This window comes from Diabrotica virgifera, chromosome 6 (genome assembly GCF_917563875.1).
Source record: "Diabrotica virgifera virgifera chromosome 6, PGI_DIABVI_V3a".
Taxonomy (NCBI): Eukaryota; Metazoa; Arthropoda; class Insecta; order Coleoptera; family Chrysomelidae; genus Diabrotica; species Diabrotica virgifera.
This window is the reverse complement of record NC_065448.1, coordinates 174,859,152-174,878,157: the sequence shown is the minus strand read 5'-3', so window position 1 is coordinate 174,878,157 and position 19,006 is coordinate 174,859,152. Positions and strand designations below refer to the sequence as shown.

Genomic DNA, 19,006 nt, shown 5'->3' with positions numbered 1-19,006 from the left:
CGTATTGACGAGTAGTATCTGACGGATACAAGGTCAGGTATAATAACTGAAGGTATTACAGGAATTATTGAGCTTGAAAATCGTTTTTCCCATAAGAAATAGATTGGGTCACACTTACGAAGCCTATAACTTAAAAATTCGAATTTTCCCAGATATGTGGTATACACCATTATACGCGTCTAGAGTCCTCCTACAAACCCATGTTATGGGCGTAATTCGTAGGTTGAAATTTTGATTAATTGTCGAAAAGCCAAAATTTTAAAAGTTTAATTTTTCAGTTTTTCGGCTATACTGAGCCGTATGTAGATATGATCTTGACCGCGTAGGCACCATTTGAAAGCTCCATGCTATTTATTTGGTGTATTTGCGGTTTTCCTGGCTCTCCTTGAACCTAAGATATTATACACGTCCAAAAAATATGCAATTTTGTATCTACCTAGCTCTACAGCTAACTTATGGGTAGTCAAAAGTCACAAACTACACTGGTTCTGAATCGGCCCTGACCTCCTCTTGAAACACAGAAAAGAAATTCAGATCGGTGTAACTTTTCCACACACACACACATACATACAGGCGGAAAAATGAAATGCTGTCTTTTTCTATAACAAACGTTTGTTATTTATAGAAAAAGACAGCAAATACAAAATAAGTGATTAATGTGATCGTTCATGGGTATTCTTTTATTTTTCCGACTGTACATACATACATACCCACAAACATTTTCCCCTTTTTAAATAAAAATTGAGTCATACTTCTGAGCTCGGTAACTTTTGAACGGTATAACTGATTTTCAAAATTAGACATGCGTTGGAAAGGTAATGATTAGTGCTATCAGAAGCCGCAAAGTTCGGACTTACTTTTTTTTTAATTATTGGGAGTTTTGGAAACAAGAACGAAAAACAGACCCTAAATGGGAAGGGCCATAAAATCCTCACCCTTGGACAAAAATGGAGAGTTGACATATGGATGGACGAGTCTTTTCCTAAACGATTAAAATCGAAAATTTGAATTGGTAATTGAAGTTTTGTTTTTATTTTTAGATACAGCCGAGAGTGGAGGTACCACATAGAAGAAAAACTTTGGATGACGCAAGTACCGGGTATGGTTCTAATGGAAAAGACATCAACATACGAGAGAGGGACTTACTACTTCTTCGACCCGCAAAATTGGCGGAAAATCCCAAAAGAATTCTATTTGGAATACAGCAAACTCGAAGGGCGACCGGTCATGAATCAAAACCTACACCACAATTCATGAAAGTCCTTATCCATGACACCACCCGTTTATGAATAAATGAAAAGTGTATAATTATATTTGGAATAGAATTGGTTCGTTCATAAAACATTAAGACCACTGTTTTAAAATAGGTTGAGATCACGAGGTGATTGATATCAGTCGCTAGTCCAGATCCGTACAATGCTAATTAATTTTATTGTTTCATGCTGTAAAATTATTTGCTAAAATAAATTTTATGAAACTTACAGAAATATCGTTAGACTTATTGTGATGTGGGGTTGCATTCTACAGTCATTTATAATAGACTTTATCAACGATAAGTGTATGGTATTATGGTTATACCATACACTAGTCTCCATTTTCCTATTACTATATTTGTTTATTATGATAATGTATGGACGTAATATGATTAGAACACCGGCAAACCAATAAATACTTTTTATTTTAAAGTAACTTACCACTAACTGATATTAACTTTATTAAGCAAATACTGTAAGGGAGAAAAATAAAAATTCATTTTGTACTCGTATACTGCTCCACATAAATAATTTCCTATATTTAAAACTTAAGGAATATATTTATGTATTTTTTCCGTTGCCAGTACAAAACGATTAAATCAATAAATTCTTATTTTACAGAGAATCTTCCTAAGACTGTTAAAAGAGCTTCTGGCTTTTTCAATACGAGTTCTTATTTCGTAGCTATGATCTTAAGTATCCTTAATATTGTAGCACAAATAGCATATTTTTTCCACTCTTTCTAACGGTGTATCGTTTATTGTAATTTGGGCGTTTATGTTGGTATTTTTACTAATGATCATTATTTTTGTCTTCTTGCAGTTTAGTGTCTTATCATCTATTTTTCGAAGGGTTTTCATGTCTGCTGTTTCCAGCACTTTTTTTGTCCTACTTGTGTCAGGTCGTGTTTCTGCCGCATATGTCATTTTCCTCTTCAGCCCCAAGAAAAAAGTTTTTATTATTTTAATAATATTTTCTATTTTCTCTCGTCATTTGCGAAAACAATAAACGAAAATCTATAAAAACTATAAATAAATTATTTGACACACATAATATGACAGGTCCAGCATAATGCACATCAGGACTTAGCTTTCATATAATTTAAATATGAAACTGAAAAAACATTCTGGTTAATGAGAAATACACATATACATTTTGCATTTTGTACAAAAGAATCTCGTCTTCTTAGTGCATCCAAGAGGTTTAGGCAACGCGATAAGAATATCTATTGCTGACAGAGCATATTGGCAAATGGTCATTACTGGTTTTTCTTACATCTATAGGCGGTAACTTGAAAACTGTAGACTTTTTACAGGAGTTATGGGCACTTCATCTTCAGATGTCTGGTTCTCTTGAAATAGACGCACTAGCTTGTCTCCCACTTGCAGGCTTACCACCTAGAGCTAGTGACCTTCCAACATGCATCTTCAAATTCCTGTAAATCCATTTCCTTTGATCATTATCGCTGTCTTCACTGACTAAAAAAGTCGTTATCTGTCGAAATAGTCTCCAATTCACGTTTCATCAATATCCTTTTACTATTTGTAACTAAACTTAAAAAACGTGAGTATGGTAACATATTTTGCTAACTAAGTCCCAATGTCCAAAATGCTGGACAAAAAGTTTAGAGGACCCCTGAAGTGTCCAGTTGTAATTATTTTCAAATATATATTTACCACAAATACGTCCAATCATCAAGTAACATACATTAAAAACAATCAATACTGTAAAGTATAGAAAAACACTACAACTTACTGTATTTTTGTGGAGCCACCATCATAACTTAAAAAATTTCACCACATGTAACAACAAACTACCGAGGTAGCCGCTGTTGTCAAATTTTTGAAACGAGTAAATTTGGCTGATAAAAAGGAAGTCCAATATGCTGCAATATAGAACGCAGCGATGCCCAACGCGAATAGTCACCGTGTAATAAATTAGTAGATATTGTCCAGCTGGCTGGACCTATGGACTTACGAGGTTATTGCTCTGATGACTGTTAAGTAAATTCTGCCTTTCATTTCACACATATTGTGTCATTCAGGCAACCTACGGCTCTGTTTGCTCTATTCACTTGATCTTCCACTGTTTCCGAGCCTTCCGTAGCTAGATAGTGTCATGCCTAGGAATTTAAACTCCATCACTTGTTCTATTATCTGACCTTCCAGCTCCAATTTACATCTTATTGGATCTGCTGTTATAACCATGCATTTTGTCTTTTTTGAGGAAATTAACATGTTAAATTTTCTGGCGGTTATGTTAAATTGGTGCAGCACACGTTGTAAACCATCTTCACTTTGAGTGATTAGTATTGCATCGTGTGCAAAGCAGATTAGTTTAAGTTGTTTTTCTCCCATTTGGTATCCTTTTTTAGCTCTTACTTTTTTTAATATTTCGTCAATGATATGGTTGAACAATAAAGGACTCAGGGAAATGTCTTATCCCATTGCCAGCTTCAATTGTGTTAGTTAGTTCATCTTCTACTTTTACTTTTATTGTGTGGTTCTACTAGATGTTTACGATCGTTTTAATTATTCCTAGAGGTCTCTTGGGTATAACAAATGGATAACTTCCTTTAATTTGACCCTGTCAAATGCCTTCTTATGGTCCTCGAAACATAAATATGCCGGTTTGTTATATTATAATGATTTCTCTTGAACTTGCCTCATAAATATAGCGTCGGTGCATGATCTTCCCGACCTAAAATCTTGTCAGTCGGTCATTCAGTCTTCCATTGTATACAATTTCATTCACTGTGTCAGTTAGTTTTACATGGTATACAGACCGTCCGTCTCCTATCAATGTTTTATTGCCGCATTTGGCTTTGTTTAGCAATGTTGCATTGCCCTAATCATAAATCCTATATTCTAATTATTTATCACTTTTGATCTCGTCTTTGATATCACAATTGGTATTTCAACATGAAAATATCAGCATTTAACCTTTTTTACATGTTATACATGCTAGTAATAATTGTTTCTAGTTTTAAAAACATTCCATCTTCTAGTAAAATTAATAATTTAACTCAATAGCATTTATTTTTTAGCTTAATTGTGTTCGACTTTTAGTCCGGTTATCTACTAAGATGCATATATTTATTTAATTTATTTAATTTATTTTTTTGTTCGACTTGGGCTTTGGCGATATGTAATTATGTATTTTAATCATGATATTTGTCATCTTCCCAAACATTTCAAACTTTTGACATATACCATTTTGTCTATTGCATTTTTACCACCTTCAAGTTTGATTCTGGCAAATTTCACTTCTAATAATTATGAGAGTTGCCTCCGTACTTAACGGTGCACGTAAAGCCCGTAAAGCGTATACTAATTCAGTCATGGGGGCGACTGAATTCGAGAAGGCGTTGTATGCATAATATTAGTTACATATTCTATACTATTACGGTCCACAAATTAACTGTATTGGTGTAGGATTTGTAAGCGAAATTTTTGATTATTATTGAGTAAATGTCTATACTGTTTCAGTCATGGACGTATAAATAAAAATTTATACGTTTATAGAGCGACTACGATATAATCAACAGATATCAAATTTTATTAATAATATACGAGGTATGTCAAAAAATATGATTTTCTCTCAAGAGTAAAGCATCTTTATATTCCATAATATTGAAAAGTGTTATTATCGGAAGTTGTTTGGAATTAAAAATTATGTTCTAATGCGCAATTACATTTTTTTAATTGAAAAAAAACTTTTTGAAGATACAAAACATAATTTTTATTTAAGTATGATAATTCCGAAATTATTAATTTTACCAAAAAAAGTTATTCTTTATAAAAAGTTATTCTTTATAAAAAGTTTTGCACGTTCTAAAAAATAAGAGTCAATTATAATATTTCACATTTTATCAATGTTATACCGTGTATGTCAAAAAATGAATTTCGCTCAAAAGTAAAGTACCTTTATTTTGCACAATATTGAAAAATTTTATTATAAAAAGTTGTTCAGAATTAAAAAACTAAAAAACATGTAAGAATATACAGTTACATCTTTTAAATTGAAATATTGTGAACGATAAAGGTACTTTAATCTTGAACGAAGTTCATATTTTTTGACGAACCTCGTATAAAATTTATAAAATTTGATAAATTATAGTTGTATCTTAGTTTCCAGACCATACAAAACTTTTTATAAAGAATAACTTTTTTTCGTAAACCTAATAATATCGGAGTTATAAATAAAAATGATGTTGGGTTGTAATTTGTGAAAAAATTTCAATTAGAAGAATGTAATTGCATATTAGAACATTATTTTTAAGTCCAAACAAATTTTTTTAATAACAATTTTCAATCTTGTGAAATATAATATAAGGTACTTTACTTTGAGATAAATTCATATTTTTTGACATTCCTCATATTCTATTGAAAATTTTGATATCAGATGATTGCATCTTAGGTTTTAGACCACGCAGAACTTTTTATGAAGAATAACTTTTTTTCGTAAAATCACTAATAAAAAAGTTTTCCATATGGTTCCAACTTACAGGGACATACATACTGTATATACTCGTACATTAGTAGTTATTCATTTATTTTTAATTTTTAATCATATCCAAATATATATTGTTTATTTTCATTTTCAAAATATATCTAAATTTTATGATATAATAATAAATCCACTTAAGAGTAAAGGCGCAAATATTTTACTTACAGCTATCCCTACTTTTTCTGTTTTTCCACGCAAATGGCGTGTAGTAAAATTCTCACTAGTATGGATATGTAAACATTACTTGACAATGTCATTATTAACTTTAAAGAGATGGCTTTTGAATGTTCTTGGATAACTGTTAGGTACTTGCTTAAATTATTAATTCAGTTAATTAATATGATAATTTTTTCACTAGTATTCAGTGATTATAATAATTTATATACTCTACAACAAAAACAAATACTCAATCGAGAAAAGAAAAAAAGAGATAGTGATTTTTTAATAATATATTGTTACTATGGAACGTTTACAATTTTGAACATCTTTAACAACAAAATACTTGGATCACAGAATGTATCCTGGAGTATTCTCTGCTTGGATCTTCCATAAATAATAAACAATAAATAACTTTTTAGTAACAATAAATAACTTTATTTACTAATCAATTATTTATCAAATACACTATCAATATTATTTAATCAACAACTCAAAATATTCCCGATGCAATGTCAAATATTTAAAATTGTCACTGTCTTGTCACCATATTGTACTCGACTCAGTGCGTTGTATGACAACGCACTAAATTAATATATATTTTAAAAAAATATAAACGCAGAATGAAAGACTAAATTATTATTGAGGGCTGAAAGTCCCTTAGAATAAATAAAAAGTTTCTTTTACATGAGATATTTAAGATTTAAAATCACACTACATTTTATCTTAGATTTTCATCCCTGTAACTTATTAAAATAAAAATTATAGGTTTTCAGGGACTTTCGGCTCTCGGTAAGAACGTAATCTTTCATTCTGCGTTTAAATTTTTCAAAAATATTTAGTAGTTTTCTCAGGATTCGAAAAAAATGAATCCCTTTAAATAGCATTGGAGCTGAAACTATTTACCGATCTCCTTAAGTAAATACTTGATTAGTTTTACTTACATGACTGAAACAGTCTAGACATTTATTCAATAATAATCAAAAAATTCGCTTACAAATCCTACACCAATACAGTTAATTTGTGGACCGTAACAGTATAGAATATGTAACTAATATTCTGCATACAAAACCTACTCGAATTCAGTCGCCCCCATGACTGAATTAGTATAGCTTTTGTAAATTCGCCCCCTGGACTAGTGTACATCGATACTAGGTCCATGACACAAGGTTAACGATGCAATTGGAGCCAGAAAATCCGACAGGATCGCAATACGAGATTATTATTACCACATTCATGGTGTGTTACTATTGTGTGGTTATGTTAAAAATACTCCATTTTTCCTAATATGTAGTTGTAGTTTTTTAAATTAAATCAAATTCTAAATTAAAACTTTCCTTTCCCTTTTAAATATTTGTTTTCTCTCTTTCTTTCTCCCGTATTAATATTACACTTGCTCTGTCATTTTTCTAATTAATTTAAAAAGAAATTACTTCCCTTGATGTTTCGGGTTCCTGATCAGAAGCTTATTATGTCAATAGGGCTTTTCGTTCATAGTCATTTGTTTCGAGCTCCTGTCATATGTCGTATAATCCGAGTATATTAATATTATACACAGATTATACAACATATGACAGAAGCTCGAAACAAATGACTATGAATGAAAAGCCCTATTGACATAATAAGCTTCTGATCAGGAACCCGAAACGTCAAGGGAAGTAATTTCTTTTTAATTTTCGTCGTATAATCCGAGTATATTAATATTATACACAGATTATACAACATATGGCAGACACTTGAAACAAATGACTATGAATGAAAAGCCCTATTGACATAATAAGCTTCTGATCAGGAACGCGAAACGTCAAGGGAAGTAATTTCTTTTTAAATTAATTAGTCATTTGTTTCGAGCTCCTGTCATATGTCGTATAATCCGTGTATATTAATATTATACACAGATTATACAACATATGACAGAAGCTCGAAACAAATGACAATCGATGAAAGGCCCTATTCTATCACTCTCTACAACTAGGTTCTCTCTATCAGTCTATTCCTCCTACCGTAACCTATCTCACTATCCATCACTACCTTCGTGATAACGTCTATCAGCTTTTGCTGAAGAATAACGGTATAATTTGCTTTTAACCTATAATGTCTTTTTTATGTCTTCTTCTTTTTGTATAGACATGACTCTCTGTTTTTTCGATATTCCTCCAGTATGTTGGGTATATGGAATAATAGGTTATGGGAATATATGGGTTGTAGAGCCAATGATGGAGTAATCCGACTTACATCGAGCATACTGACAGATCACCTAAACCATCAAAGAACGCAATCTAGAATATCTTATATAGTTATTCGCGAGCTCAAGCGAGGGTGCTGCCGCTTACTTGGAACTAGAGGAATTGGGATGAAAATATAAACCAATTATCCGTTAATCTATGTATGAACGTCGTTTGAAAGCTTGTCGGATGTGTTCATTTTATAAATAATTTATTTATATTAATTAATTACATCAATAACAATATTAATTATAGAAAAATACGATATCCCAATTACATCGGCCATTTTCATGCAACTGCACTGCCACCTATAGTCGATTGAGTTCGCGAATAGCCATGTTATGAGGAATGAACAGAGATATGGCTGGCTGCAACTCATTCTTCAGGGCAAGGTATGTGGGAAGAGTGGACCAGGGAGAAGAAGAATATCTTGGCTTCAAAACCGGAGAAAGTGGTTCAATACATCGACAACCGGACTATTCCGAAGTTAGGAGAGCCATGCTGATCGCCAACATCCGGAACAGATAGGAACGGTAAGAAGAAGATACTGACAGATGCAGCTGGTAGATCGATAAACAATCTTTTTCATCAGAGTCACATAGCAAGATTATCATTATGGAAATATGTACAAAAAAATCTACGTAAACATTTTAAATATTGGTAATTGCAAATCATGGTGACAAGTACCAATGAATGTCAATAATATTTAAAATATTAATTTTACGCGTCTTCCTCGCGAGAAGAAGTTATAAATTAAATAATTAGGTAATTTTGGCCTTTCCAAACTCATATCACTAGCCGCCACTAGTTACAAATAAAAATAATGACTTTCCTACATAAAATTTGTTAATAAGGGGGCATTTCTGCGTCAAATTGCGCAAACATTTTCTAATTTCGTTATCTTATACTTGTACATCTCATCAAAACGATGTTTGTATTTTTTAGTGTTACGACACTTTTAGGGATAAACCTTTTGGATGGGGAGGGAATGTTCAAGCACTTTTGGCTTTTAGTTTTTTTTTTTGTTATTCCGAGTGTATGTTGAAAATTTAGCTTCTTATCGGTTTTTGCCGTTTTACGATGTGTTACCTCACTCAGAGCTGTATGCCGCTCATTAAAGTAACTGATATAAGAAAAAGACTAAGTTTTCACTCTAATGGCATATAACATATCCCACCAGAATGAAAACAATGGGAACCTTCTCTGGTTACACCTCCGAGGCTTCTACAATTTGCAAGCCATACGGATGCTGAGACTAAGGAAGATGAGGGAATTCTACAATTTACAATTCACGTCACATCTGCTCAGCGCGGTAAAGTTCCAACGAGACTGGTTCCCTTCATACTCCACACAGAGTAAATGTAAATCAAAAATTGTTTTCATTCTGGTGGGATATGTTATATGCCATTAGAGTGAAAACTTAGTCTTTTGCTAGCAGTTGCCGCTAGGGCATCTATGCCATTTCGTTCGTTGCAATTCGGGACTGCACGCTGGGGTTTGTTTTGGTTGGATCAGGGAGAGCAGCATATGTGCCTCCTGATGAGAGACTAATAAGTTTCGAAACCGGTAGAGGTGCTTGCAGCACTCTCTGATTGGACTGGAATATGGTTCGGCTGTATTTTCGTTTTGCAACGAAATTGAAAATGGTTATTCATTTTTAACTGATATAAGTTAATCCCTTACAGTTGTATGACTGTTTCAGAAAAAAGACAAACAGCCTTTATAGCATCAATCCGTCATCATTATGAAGAAATCTGATAGCTTTATGTATTACGAGTGAGAAGCTGTATCAAAACATTGTCTAAAATGCCTTTTACTCTGTGAAACTATCAGCTTGTCGCTCCAAAGGCGAGATAGTTTTAAATAACCAAAGTTATTAGACCTTAACGCCACCAGCCGTTTTGTTTTGCAAGAAAGTATGCACTGTATGTCCACATATAGTGCTACTAAGTGTAAAATTATTATTGAGTAACCTCAATTTCCTCCTAACAGTTTTGTCACTTTTTAACACCTCTAGTAACAGACTACAAAGTAAATCGATTATTTTCAAAGCAGTTTTTTATTGTCCTCTTAATGAAAGCCGACCTTCCAATCGTTTCGCCGGTAAGGACTCGATAAGAGGATTGTTCTAAACTATTTATCCAAAATAGCATCACAAAAAAATAATCTCGTATTCTGATCTGAATAAATAAGTGACAATGGTATTTGTGAATCATCTGACTGATTTTTTCGAATAATTTAAATAACCAATTTTCAGCAACCTTTGTTCGATCTGTCGTATATATCTCTCGATACATATATTTGCGTCCACCTATCATTTTCAAGATATCCATGCAACCTCCATTTTGCGGACAGCTTCATTAAAAAAAGCTAATGAAGTGATGCTGGTCAACATGACAATATAAATTTATATCATGAACATAATAATGACTTATGTTATCATACTAATGAAACAATCATAGGATACTAATATATAGTATTTTTACTACAAAAACGTTATTACGTAGGTCAAAATTTTTGACGTAAGAGAACTGTCAAAACATTAGAATGTGACTTTTCATTATTGCTATGTTTATTATAAGCACGGCAATAATGAAAAGTTACATTCTAATGTTTTGACAGTTCTCTTACGTCAAAAATTTTGACCTACGTAATAACGTTTTTGTAGTAAAAATACTATACTTCAAATATTTTCAGCAATACCTCCATACTAAAGGAGAATCGTAAAATTCATCAAATTTGGGACACTCTAGATAGCTGTCAAAACATGATGACAAAATATTAAATAATTTCCAAAATTATGTTTTTAAATTTTTTATTTCCGGTTGAATAATTTTACAGTATGAAAATAACTTAATTGTTTAATACAACTTGTTTAATTTTTTTTTGTGATATATCTGGATATTTGACGCCCGAACCGATTCTATTAAATCTGTACTATTTTAATTTGACAACTGAGAAATAGTGGGTATTCTGATCCCATATATTTTTCAAATTTAGATAAGTATTAAAACAATGAAAAGATTAAAAATGTTATATATCTATACAGTTTTCATTTCATTTGTATATTTTCTGTACATTAAATAAATCATTAACTGAATTTTGAAAAACTCCATATTTATAGATCTCAATTTGCGAGTGAGCACCTTATTATGTAATATAGATATTTGGAAAATGGTCCTTACATTACTATTCGAGTTGTTTTCTATTAATGAAACATGTTTTCCTTAATCCTAAATGGTCCTAGGATTTGTCACAAACGAATGAACTACTAAATCTAACTAGAAGTTTAACTACATATATATGAAAACTATACAAAATAGTAAAGACCAGAATCAACAGATCATAAACATGAATGAATTTAAAGATATGACCCAGAGAGATAAATTCCAAACTTAGGAGAGTTGTATTCTTCGTCAAACTATAATTTTAATCATAAGTCAAAAGAGGCAGAAACTCAAATTCGAATTATTATCCTCTGCGTTTTTTAAGATGAAAATGTAAAACAGAACAGAGTGCGATCTATAATTGCATTCACGACTTGTTCACCGTCATAATATTCTTTAGCGAACTAGTTGCATTTATATCCACAAAAATGCATAAAAATAAAGATGATTTGATTACAGAATAGGACCTCCAATATGTGCTTATACGTATTTCGATTTCAAATAAATCTCATCAGAGCACCTGCGTAGAAGCACTCACTAGAGCTTGTTTCTGCAAGTTTGGGCATTAAACTCAAAGGTTTAAAGTAAAAATTTTTTGGCGGGAGTAAATAATAAAATGTAAATTGGCTACAATTTGTCCATTGTATATCCAACTCTTGTTTCTCCTCTACACGAAATTGCTAATGGACAGCCTAAGTCTGACGTCACAAATGTCACAAAATTTGGGAGGAGCCTATATTGACTCCAAACAATTTTGTTTGTAACGTTAAATGGTCATAAGGATTTTTTCATTTATGTGCTTTGTGTGGCAAATTAAAACTTCATTTAGGTATTTCGTTAAAGAAACGTGTTAATTAAGAGATTTTTATTCCTTTTTGATCAGGTGGTTTTTATTCCTTAGTGATTGAAAATAAACATAACCTTCAAACTATTTACGTTCTAATCATTGCATTAAATTATCTCACCTGGGCAAAAACGAATAAAAATCTCTTAATTGACACGTTTCTTTAACTAAATACCTAAATTAAAAGTCTTATTTTGTCACACAAATCACGTAAACAATAAATTAAAAATTCCTTATGAGTTTAACATTATAAACAAAATTGTTTGGAGTCAAATATAAGCTCCTCCCAATTTTGTGACGTCAGGACTTAGGATGTCCATAGTCGGAGAGATAGAAGCGGATTTTGCTCGTGATAAGTAATATGGAAAAACTATGCGGTGATCTGTTGAATTAGTTGTGTACATGACTTTCCCCAACGGGCGGAAACCAGAGTGGGGGACGAGGGTAGTTATAAGGGATCAAAGTCGCGGATTTTATTTTTTTTGGGTGACGCTCATGATCGAGATAGAGAGAGGAACGCTGTGTGGCCGACAAAGGGGGGGCAAGGGTGAATATAAAAATTATAAGGGGTTTTTTGTGACGTTCGTGATTGAGATAGTGCACCAAAATTTGGGAATAAGTAGACCATGACATAACTAAGTAAAATCCCCAGAGGCGGAAACCAGAGTGGGGGACGAGGGTAGTGATACGGGGTCAAAATCGCGGTTTTTATTGTTTTTTTTTTGTGACTCTCATGATCGAGATCTTCAAGTGCCATCTCCGAGACGGAGGTCGGCAATCATCATAGCTATTCGGACTTTAAAGTTTGGAGTCATGATCGAGATAGTGCACCAAAATTTGGGAATAAGTAGGTCATGACGGCCAAGTAAAATCTCCAGGGGCGGAACGCTGCGTGGCCGACAAATGGGCGGGGGCAGGGGTGAATATAAAAATTATAAGGGGTTTTTTGTGACGTTCGTGATCGAGATAGTGAACCAAAATTTGGAAGTAAGTAGATCATGACGTAACTAAGCATAACCTCCAGAGTTGGGGACAAGGGTAGTTTTAAGGGGTCAAATTTGCAGTTTTTATTATTTTCTTTTGTGACGCAGCACATCATTTGTCCCCTATGCAGTGTTCCGTCCCTGGAGATTTTACTTAGTTATGTCATGATCTACTTATTTTCAAATTTTGGTGCATCTTTATCACGAGCGTCACAAAAAAAATAATAAAAACCGCGACTTTGACCCCTTATAACTACCCTCTTCCACCACTCTGGTTTCCGCTCGTTGGGGAAAGTCATGTACACAACTTATTCAACATATCCCCGTATAGTTTTCCTATATTACTTATCACGAGCAAAATCCGCTCCCAGCTCTTGGAATATAATGCCTTCATGAACTTGTTGGCCATTGCTGCTAGTACTGTTTACTCGAAGGAAGGCAGGACTGCAGGTCCATCAAAGAATGTATTTAGAATTTCAGTAAATTTTCTGCTGCTCCTACAGTTGCAGGCGCCGCTTTCTCAGCTGCTGAAGTTACGAAAAAAGGAGTAGGAATATTAAAGTAAGTATGGATCTCTTACGATTTATTTTTAGCCATGAATCAATAGAAATGGAATCTGGGTAAGTGTGTACTTTAATAGGGCAAAAATAGTTTTAAAATTTAACACAGAATGCCGATGGTACCTGATTTTAAATGGCACGTTTCGCATTTAACGTTAGGTTCAGACAGAATGACAATTTTCTAGTTAAATAAAAGCAAAGCGAATCTTGGTTTCAGTTGACCTTGTAAGCATTTGTAGCCATAGATGGTGACGCTAGTATATAACTATATTAAAATATATTTTGACTTTACACACTTGCCCCTAATATACACGCTTTCCCCACCTGACCTTACCTATTTTAGCTAATATTTTTATTAATAATTATACTAAATTAATTCAAGATAAAATATAGTCTGACAAAAGACAAACCAAAGACAACAGTGATAAGAAAGAAAAGTGAACAAAGAAAAATATCTAAACTTCAAAGTGCTCAAGACATTTCATTAATATGAGTTTAATTTTAATCACCTTTTAAACTACTTTTATATGTCACCTTCATGATACTAATGACTGTGTCTATTATCTAAGCCAAATAAATGATATTTGTGTTAATATGTAATCAAATAAAGCTCTTTAAAATAATTGTATTCTTCCGAATATCGCGAGCTCAAGCGAGGGTGCTGCCGCTTATTTGGAACTAGAGGAATTGGGATGAAAATATAAACCAATCATCGGTGCGTTAACCTATGTATGAACGTCGTTTGGAAGCTTGTCGGATGTGTTCATTTAATTAATAATTTATTTATATTAATTAATTACATCAATAACAATATTAATTATAGAAAAATACGTTATCCCAATTACATCGGCCATTTTCATGCAACTGCACTGCCACCTATAGGCGATTGAGTTCGCGATATTCGGATCAATATTATATTATTTATAAGTAATTATACCACAAACCATACATTGAGTATGTATGGTTTGTGTCTATGAGTATGTATGGTTTGTGAATTATACTAAATTTACAATCAAGGTGCAGTATAAATAAACAAACCAAGACACGTTAAATGCTATTAGGACCACTCCCAAATCATAATTTACAATGTATATACATTGTAAATCCCAAATCATGATTTCCAAAAAGTATGTATGCGAGTATGTATTTTTTATATTGTTGACTTAGGCCCTCTATTTGACAGCTCGTCAGTGTTGCCACATTGAAGACGGTGGTCTATTCAAATCAGTGATGTGGGAGGGTTATCCTCTCTCCCATATCAGATTCAAATAAAGGCGACCATGGTATGGAGAAAATTCAAGATCTGATAATAAGTAGGTGGTTGTTGTTCTCTGGCTAAAACCCAGATATTGGGAGACGTATTTGTCAAATCTTTTAAATTGGAATATGTATCTTGACTTATCTTAATTGAATAACTATATGTATGAAGTCCATGTTTTCTTGACATTGAAAAGAAGAACAGATGAATCATAAATCATTAATGACATGTCATTTGTCAAATAATAACAATCTCTGTAAGTCAGTTGCACTTGGAAAATTATTGATTTTATTTATTAATATATCCAGTATCTTAAATTAAGAGTGAGCATTAACCGAGTCCAACAGAAAAGCCGCTTTATCATATTCACTAAACAACATATCAATGGAGAAGTCACCGCAAGAACTGGTAGATCAAGATCTACAAGAGGAAGGTCAATTTGTTGTAGACGATGTCAGTAAAATAATTAAAGATGCCATTGAAACTGTAATAGGCGGAAACGGGTACCAACAAAACAAGGTAAACAATTGGACGACTGAAGTCGTTGAATCCTGCACAGCTGAACTAACAAAACTTATGAAGCCCTATAAGTACATTGTAACCTGTACCATAATGCAGAAGAATGGAGCTGGTTTGCACACCGCAAGTTCTTGCTATTGGGACAACAATACTGATGGAAGTTGTACTGTTCGTTGGGAGAATAAAACAATGTTCTGCATAGTATCAGTCTATGGGCTCGCAATATAATATAATCTGTGACTAGACCATTAGAAATGTTTGCCTTATTAATACAGTATCATTATTATTTATAAATTAATTTTTATTACTCTAGTTATTAATATAATTCAATAAGTCTGTGTTAAGTGCATCTCTTTTTTACCTTTCCGAACAATTCCATTTTATATGTAGAAACAGTGAATGTAAGTTTAAATTTCCTGATCTTAGACACTCATGAAAAAGAGAGTTTTCTAATGGTTTTCAGGTCATCTTCCATGTCATCCGTCATCCAACCATCTCGTTCTGGGCCTTTGATTTTTTTGCCTCCCTATCAGCTTCCTTTGCAATATTTTCTTTACAATAATCATACCCTTCATTCAATTCATTAACCTTGTCGTTTCTACTGATTCTCCATGTGTTTCCATGGTTCCTCTTGCACCGGGCCATATGCTTTTCTCAGTACCTTCCTGTTGAATGTCCTGAGTTGAGCTTCATCTTTTTTTGTCATTACATAGGTTTCACAACCATAGGTTACTACGGGTCTAATCAATGTTCTGTACATAGCCATTTTGGTTCTTTTGACTAATAATTTTGATGTCATTAATCTTTTATTAGCATACTTAATATACAGGGTGTTTCATTGGGAAAGTAACATACGTTAACTGTAGAAATAGGACACTTAGGTGATCTCAAAAATACCGTACTTAATGGATCTTACTCCATTAATAACAAAGATACTGGGTGTTTTATCTATTTTGCCATTTTCTTAATTGGTTCATAACTTTTTAACCACACTGTATATTTATTTTATATTTGGCACGCAAATATCATTTAAGGTGTACAATAAATTAGTTTATTTACAATTGTAAAAAATTAAGATCCGGATTAAAAAATATTGGAAAAATATTCCGACCCCAAAACAACACCCTGTACATTAAATTTTTTTAAAATGGATTTTTCAGTTGAAAAGAGGATGAAAAACTAAATTCAGTGGTATAATTTTAATTTTCGGCAAAATGATTTTTCTGGTGAAATTTTGAATTTGAATTCGGAAATTAAGTGAAGTAGAAAAAAATTGAAATACAGCTTACAACTTGTCAACCTCACTGTATATTGATTTTATATTTAACATGCTAATATTCTTTTAGGTGTCCAATCAATTAATTTATTTACAATTATAAAAAATCTAGGTCCGGTTTAAAAAATATTGTGTAAATATTCCGATCCAAAGAAACACCTTGTATATTTTCTTTAAAATGGATTTCGCATTTGAAAAGAGGATGAAAAACAAAATTAGTGGTATACTTTGAATTTTCGACAAAATGATTTTTCTGGTAAAATTTTGAATTTGAATTCTGAAATCATGTCAATTGCGAGAGCTCTTGTAGAAAAAATTAAAATGCGACTTAATTTTAATTAATTAATACCATTATTTAATCTAAATTGGTAAAATGTTAATATTTTAGTGTTTTTGTATTATGTGAAAAATAGTTTTTGTCGAGTATTCATCTTTAAATAATGAATAAATAATAAAGGGTCAATAAAGAATACATCACTTTAATCAACAAAATAGCTAAAAATTATAACAAAACAGCGAAAATTTGCAGCATAATCACTATTCAAAACTAAAGTACTTATTCAAAATTACCACCATCAAAAATTATTTTTTTTTATATGTAGGTACGGTAAATTTTTGTAGTTAGGTACCTAGCGTCATGTGTACTGTGTGTGTTGAGTAAGTGTCTTGTTACATTGCAAAGTCGACGTCATTGTCTTTGCAAAGAGACAGTAATTGTATCCGAACGTCTGCGGTCCCTGCAGTGAGTACCGATCCCACAAGGACAGAAACTATTTTCATTTATTACTTTATAATGAACGAAAAATTTCTGACCCTGGTGAGATTCGAACTCACGACCATTCGGACCTTTCGATCCAAAGGTAGGCGCTCTTACCACTGAGCCACAGCAGGGGTCATCAAAAAATATTGTTATGTGTGCAAATGTTAATATTTTACCAATTTAGATTAAATAATGGTATTAATTAAAATTAAGTCATATTTTAATTTATTTTACTTGGAGCTAAATTCACATAATTTCAGAATTCAAATTCAAATTTTTACCAGAAAAATCATTTTGACGAAAATTCAAAGTATACCACTAATTTTGTTTTTCATCCTCTTTTCAAATGCAAAATCCATTTTAAAAAAATTTAATATACAAGGTGTTTTTTTGGGTTGGAACATTTATACAATATTTTTTAATCCGGACCTGGATTTATTATAATTGTAATTAAATTAATTGACTCGACACCTAAAAGAATATTTGCGTGTTAATTATAAAATCAATATACAGTGTGGTTGACAAGTTGTAAGCTGTATTTCAATTTTTTTCTACTTAGAGCTCTCGCAATTCACTTAATTTCAGAATTCAAATTCCAAATTTCACCAGAAAAATCATTTTGCCAAAAATTCAAAGTATACCACTGAATTTAGTTTTTTATTCTCTTTTTAACTGAAAAATCCATTTTAAAAAAATTTAATGTACAGGGTGTTGTTTTGGGGTCGGAACATTTTTCCAATATTTTTTAAGCCGGACCTGGATTTTTTACAATTGTAAATAAATTAATTTATTGTACGCCTTAAATGATATTTGCGTGCCAAATATAAAATAAATATACAGTGTGGTCAAAAAGTTATGAACCAATTAAGAAAATGGCAAAATAGATAAAACACCCAGTATCTTTGTTATTAATGGAGTAAGATCCATTAAGTATGGTATTTTTCAGATCGCCTAAGTGTCTGGAAGGCATCCACATGTTCAATAGTATAGTTGTGTCTATTATGATATTATTTTCATTGTCAGGTGTTTTTTTGATGTCATGTACCTCATTTCTGTTTCATTTATTTTAAGCCCTCTTATTTGTGCTTCAGGATCAATTTCCTTGACCGCTTTCATTAGTCATTGCTTCCTCCTACTAATCATAGCTACATCATCTGCATATGCAGTAACTTGTACTGTTTTGGTATTAATATGGCCGGTTATATTGGTTTTTCTGATGACCTCAAGAATTTGGTTGATAGTGCGTCTCATTCCCACCTTGATGTCAAATAGGGATGTCAGTTCTCCATCTACACTAACTGCAACTTTTGAACCCTGCAACGTGATTTTCAGTCCTGCTGAACTAACAAAACTTATGAAGCCCTACAAGTACATTATAACCTGTACCATAATGCAGACGAACAGAGCTGGTTTGCACTCTGCAAGTTATTATTGGGACAACAATAGTGATGAAGGTTGTACTGTTTGTTGGGAAAATAAAACAATGTTCTGCTTAG

The 19,006-nt window shown here is 32.3% G+C and overlaps 2 protein-coding genes across 2 annotated transcripts in view; both read left to right on the top strand.

The window, feature by feature from the left end:
* Positions 1 to 11,335, top strand: part of LOC114329917 (regulator of gene activity) — a 189,187-nt gene extending 177,852 nt beyond the window's left edge. The window contains exon 5 of the mRNA XM_050653369.1: positions 1,041 to 11,335. Coding sequence (XP_050509326.1) covers positions 1,041 to 1,257 — 217 coding nt within the window. The 3' untranslated portion in view covers positions 1,258 to 11,335. The remainder of the gene's footprint in view (positions 1 to 1,040) is intronic.
* A 3,826-nt stretch (positions 11,336 to 15,161) lies between these two features.
* On the top strand, positions 15,162 to 15,818 carry LOC114329911 (dynein light chain Tctex-type). The gene has a single exon (XM_028279185.2). The coding sequence runs from the start codon at positions 15,340 to 15,342 to the stop codon at positions 15,700 to 15,702; it is 363 nt and encodes a 120-aa protein (XP_028134986.1). The 5' UTR covers positions 15,162 to 15,339; the 3' UTR covers positions 15,703 to 15,818.
* The last annotated feature ends 3,188 nt before the right edge of the window (positions 15,819 to 19,006 follow it).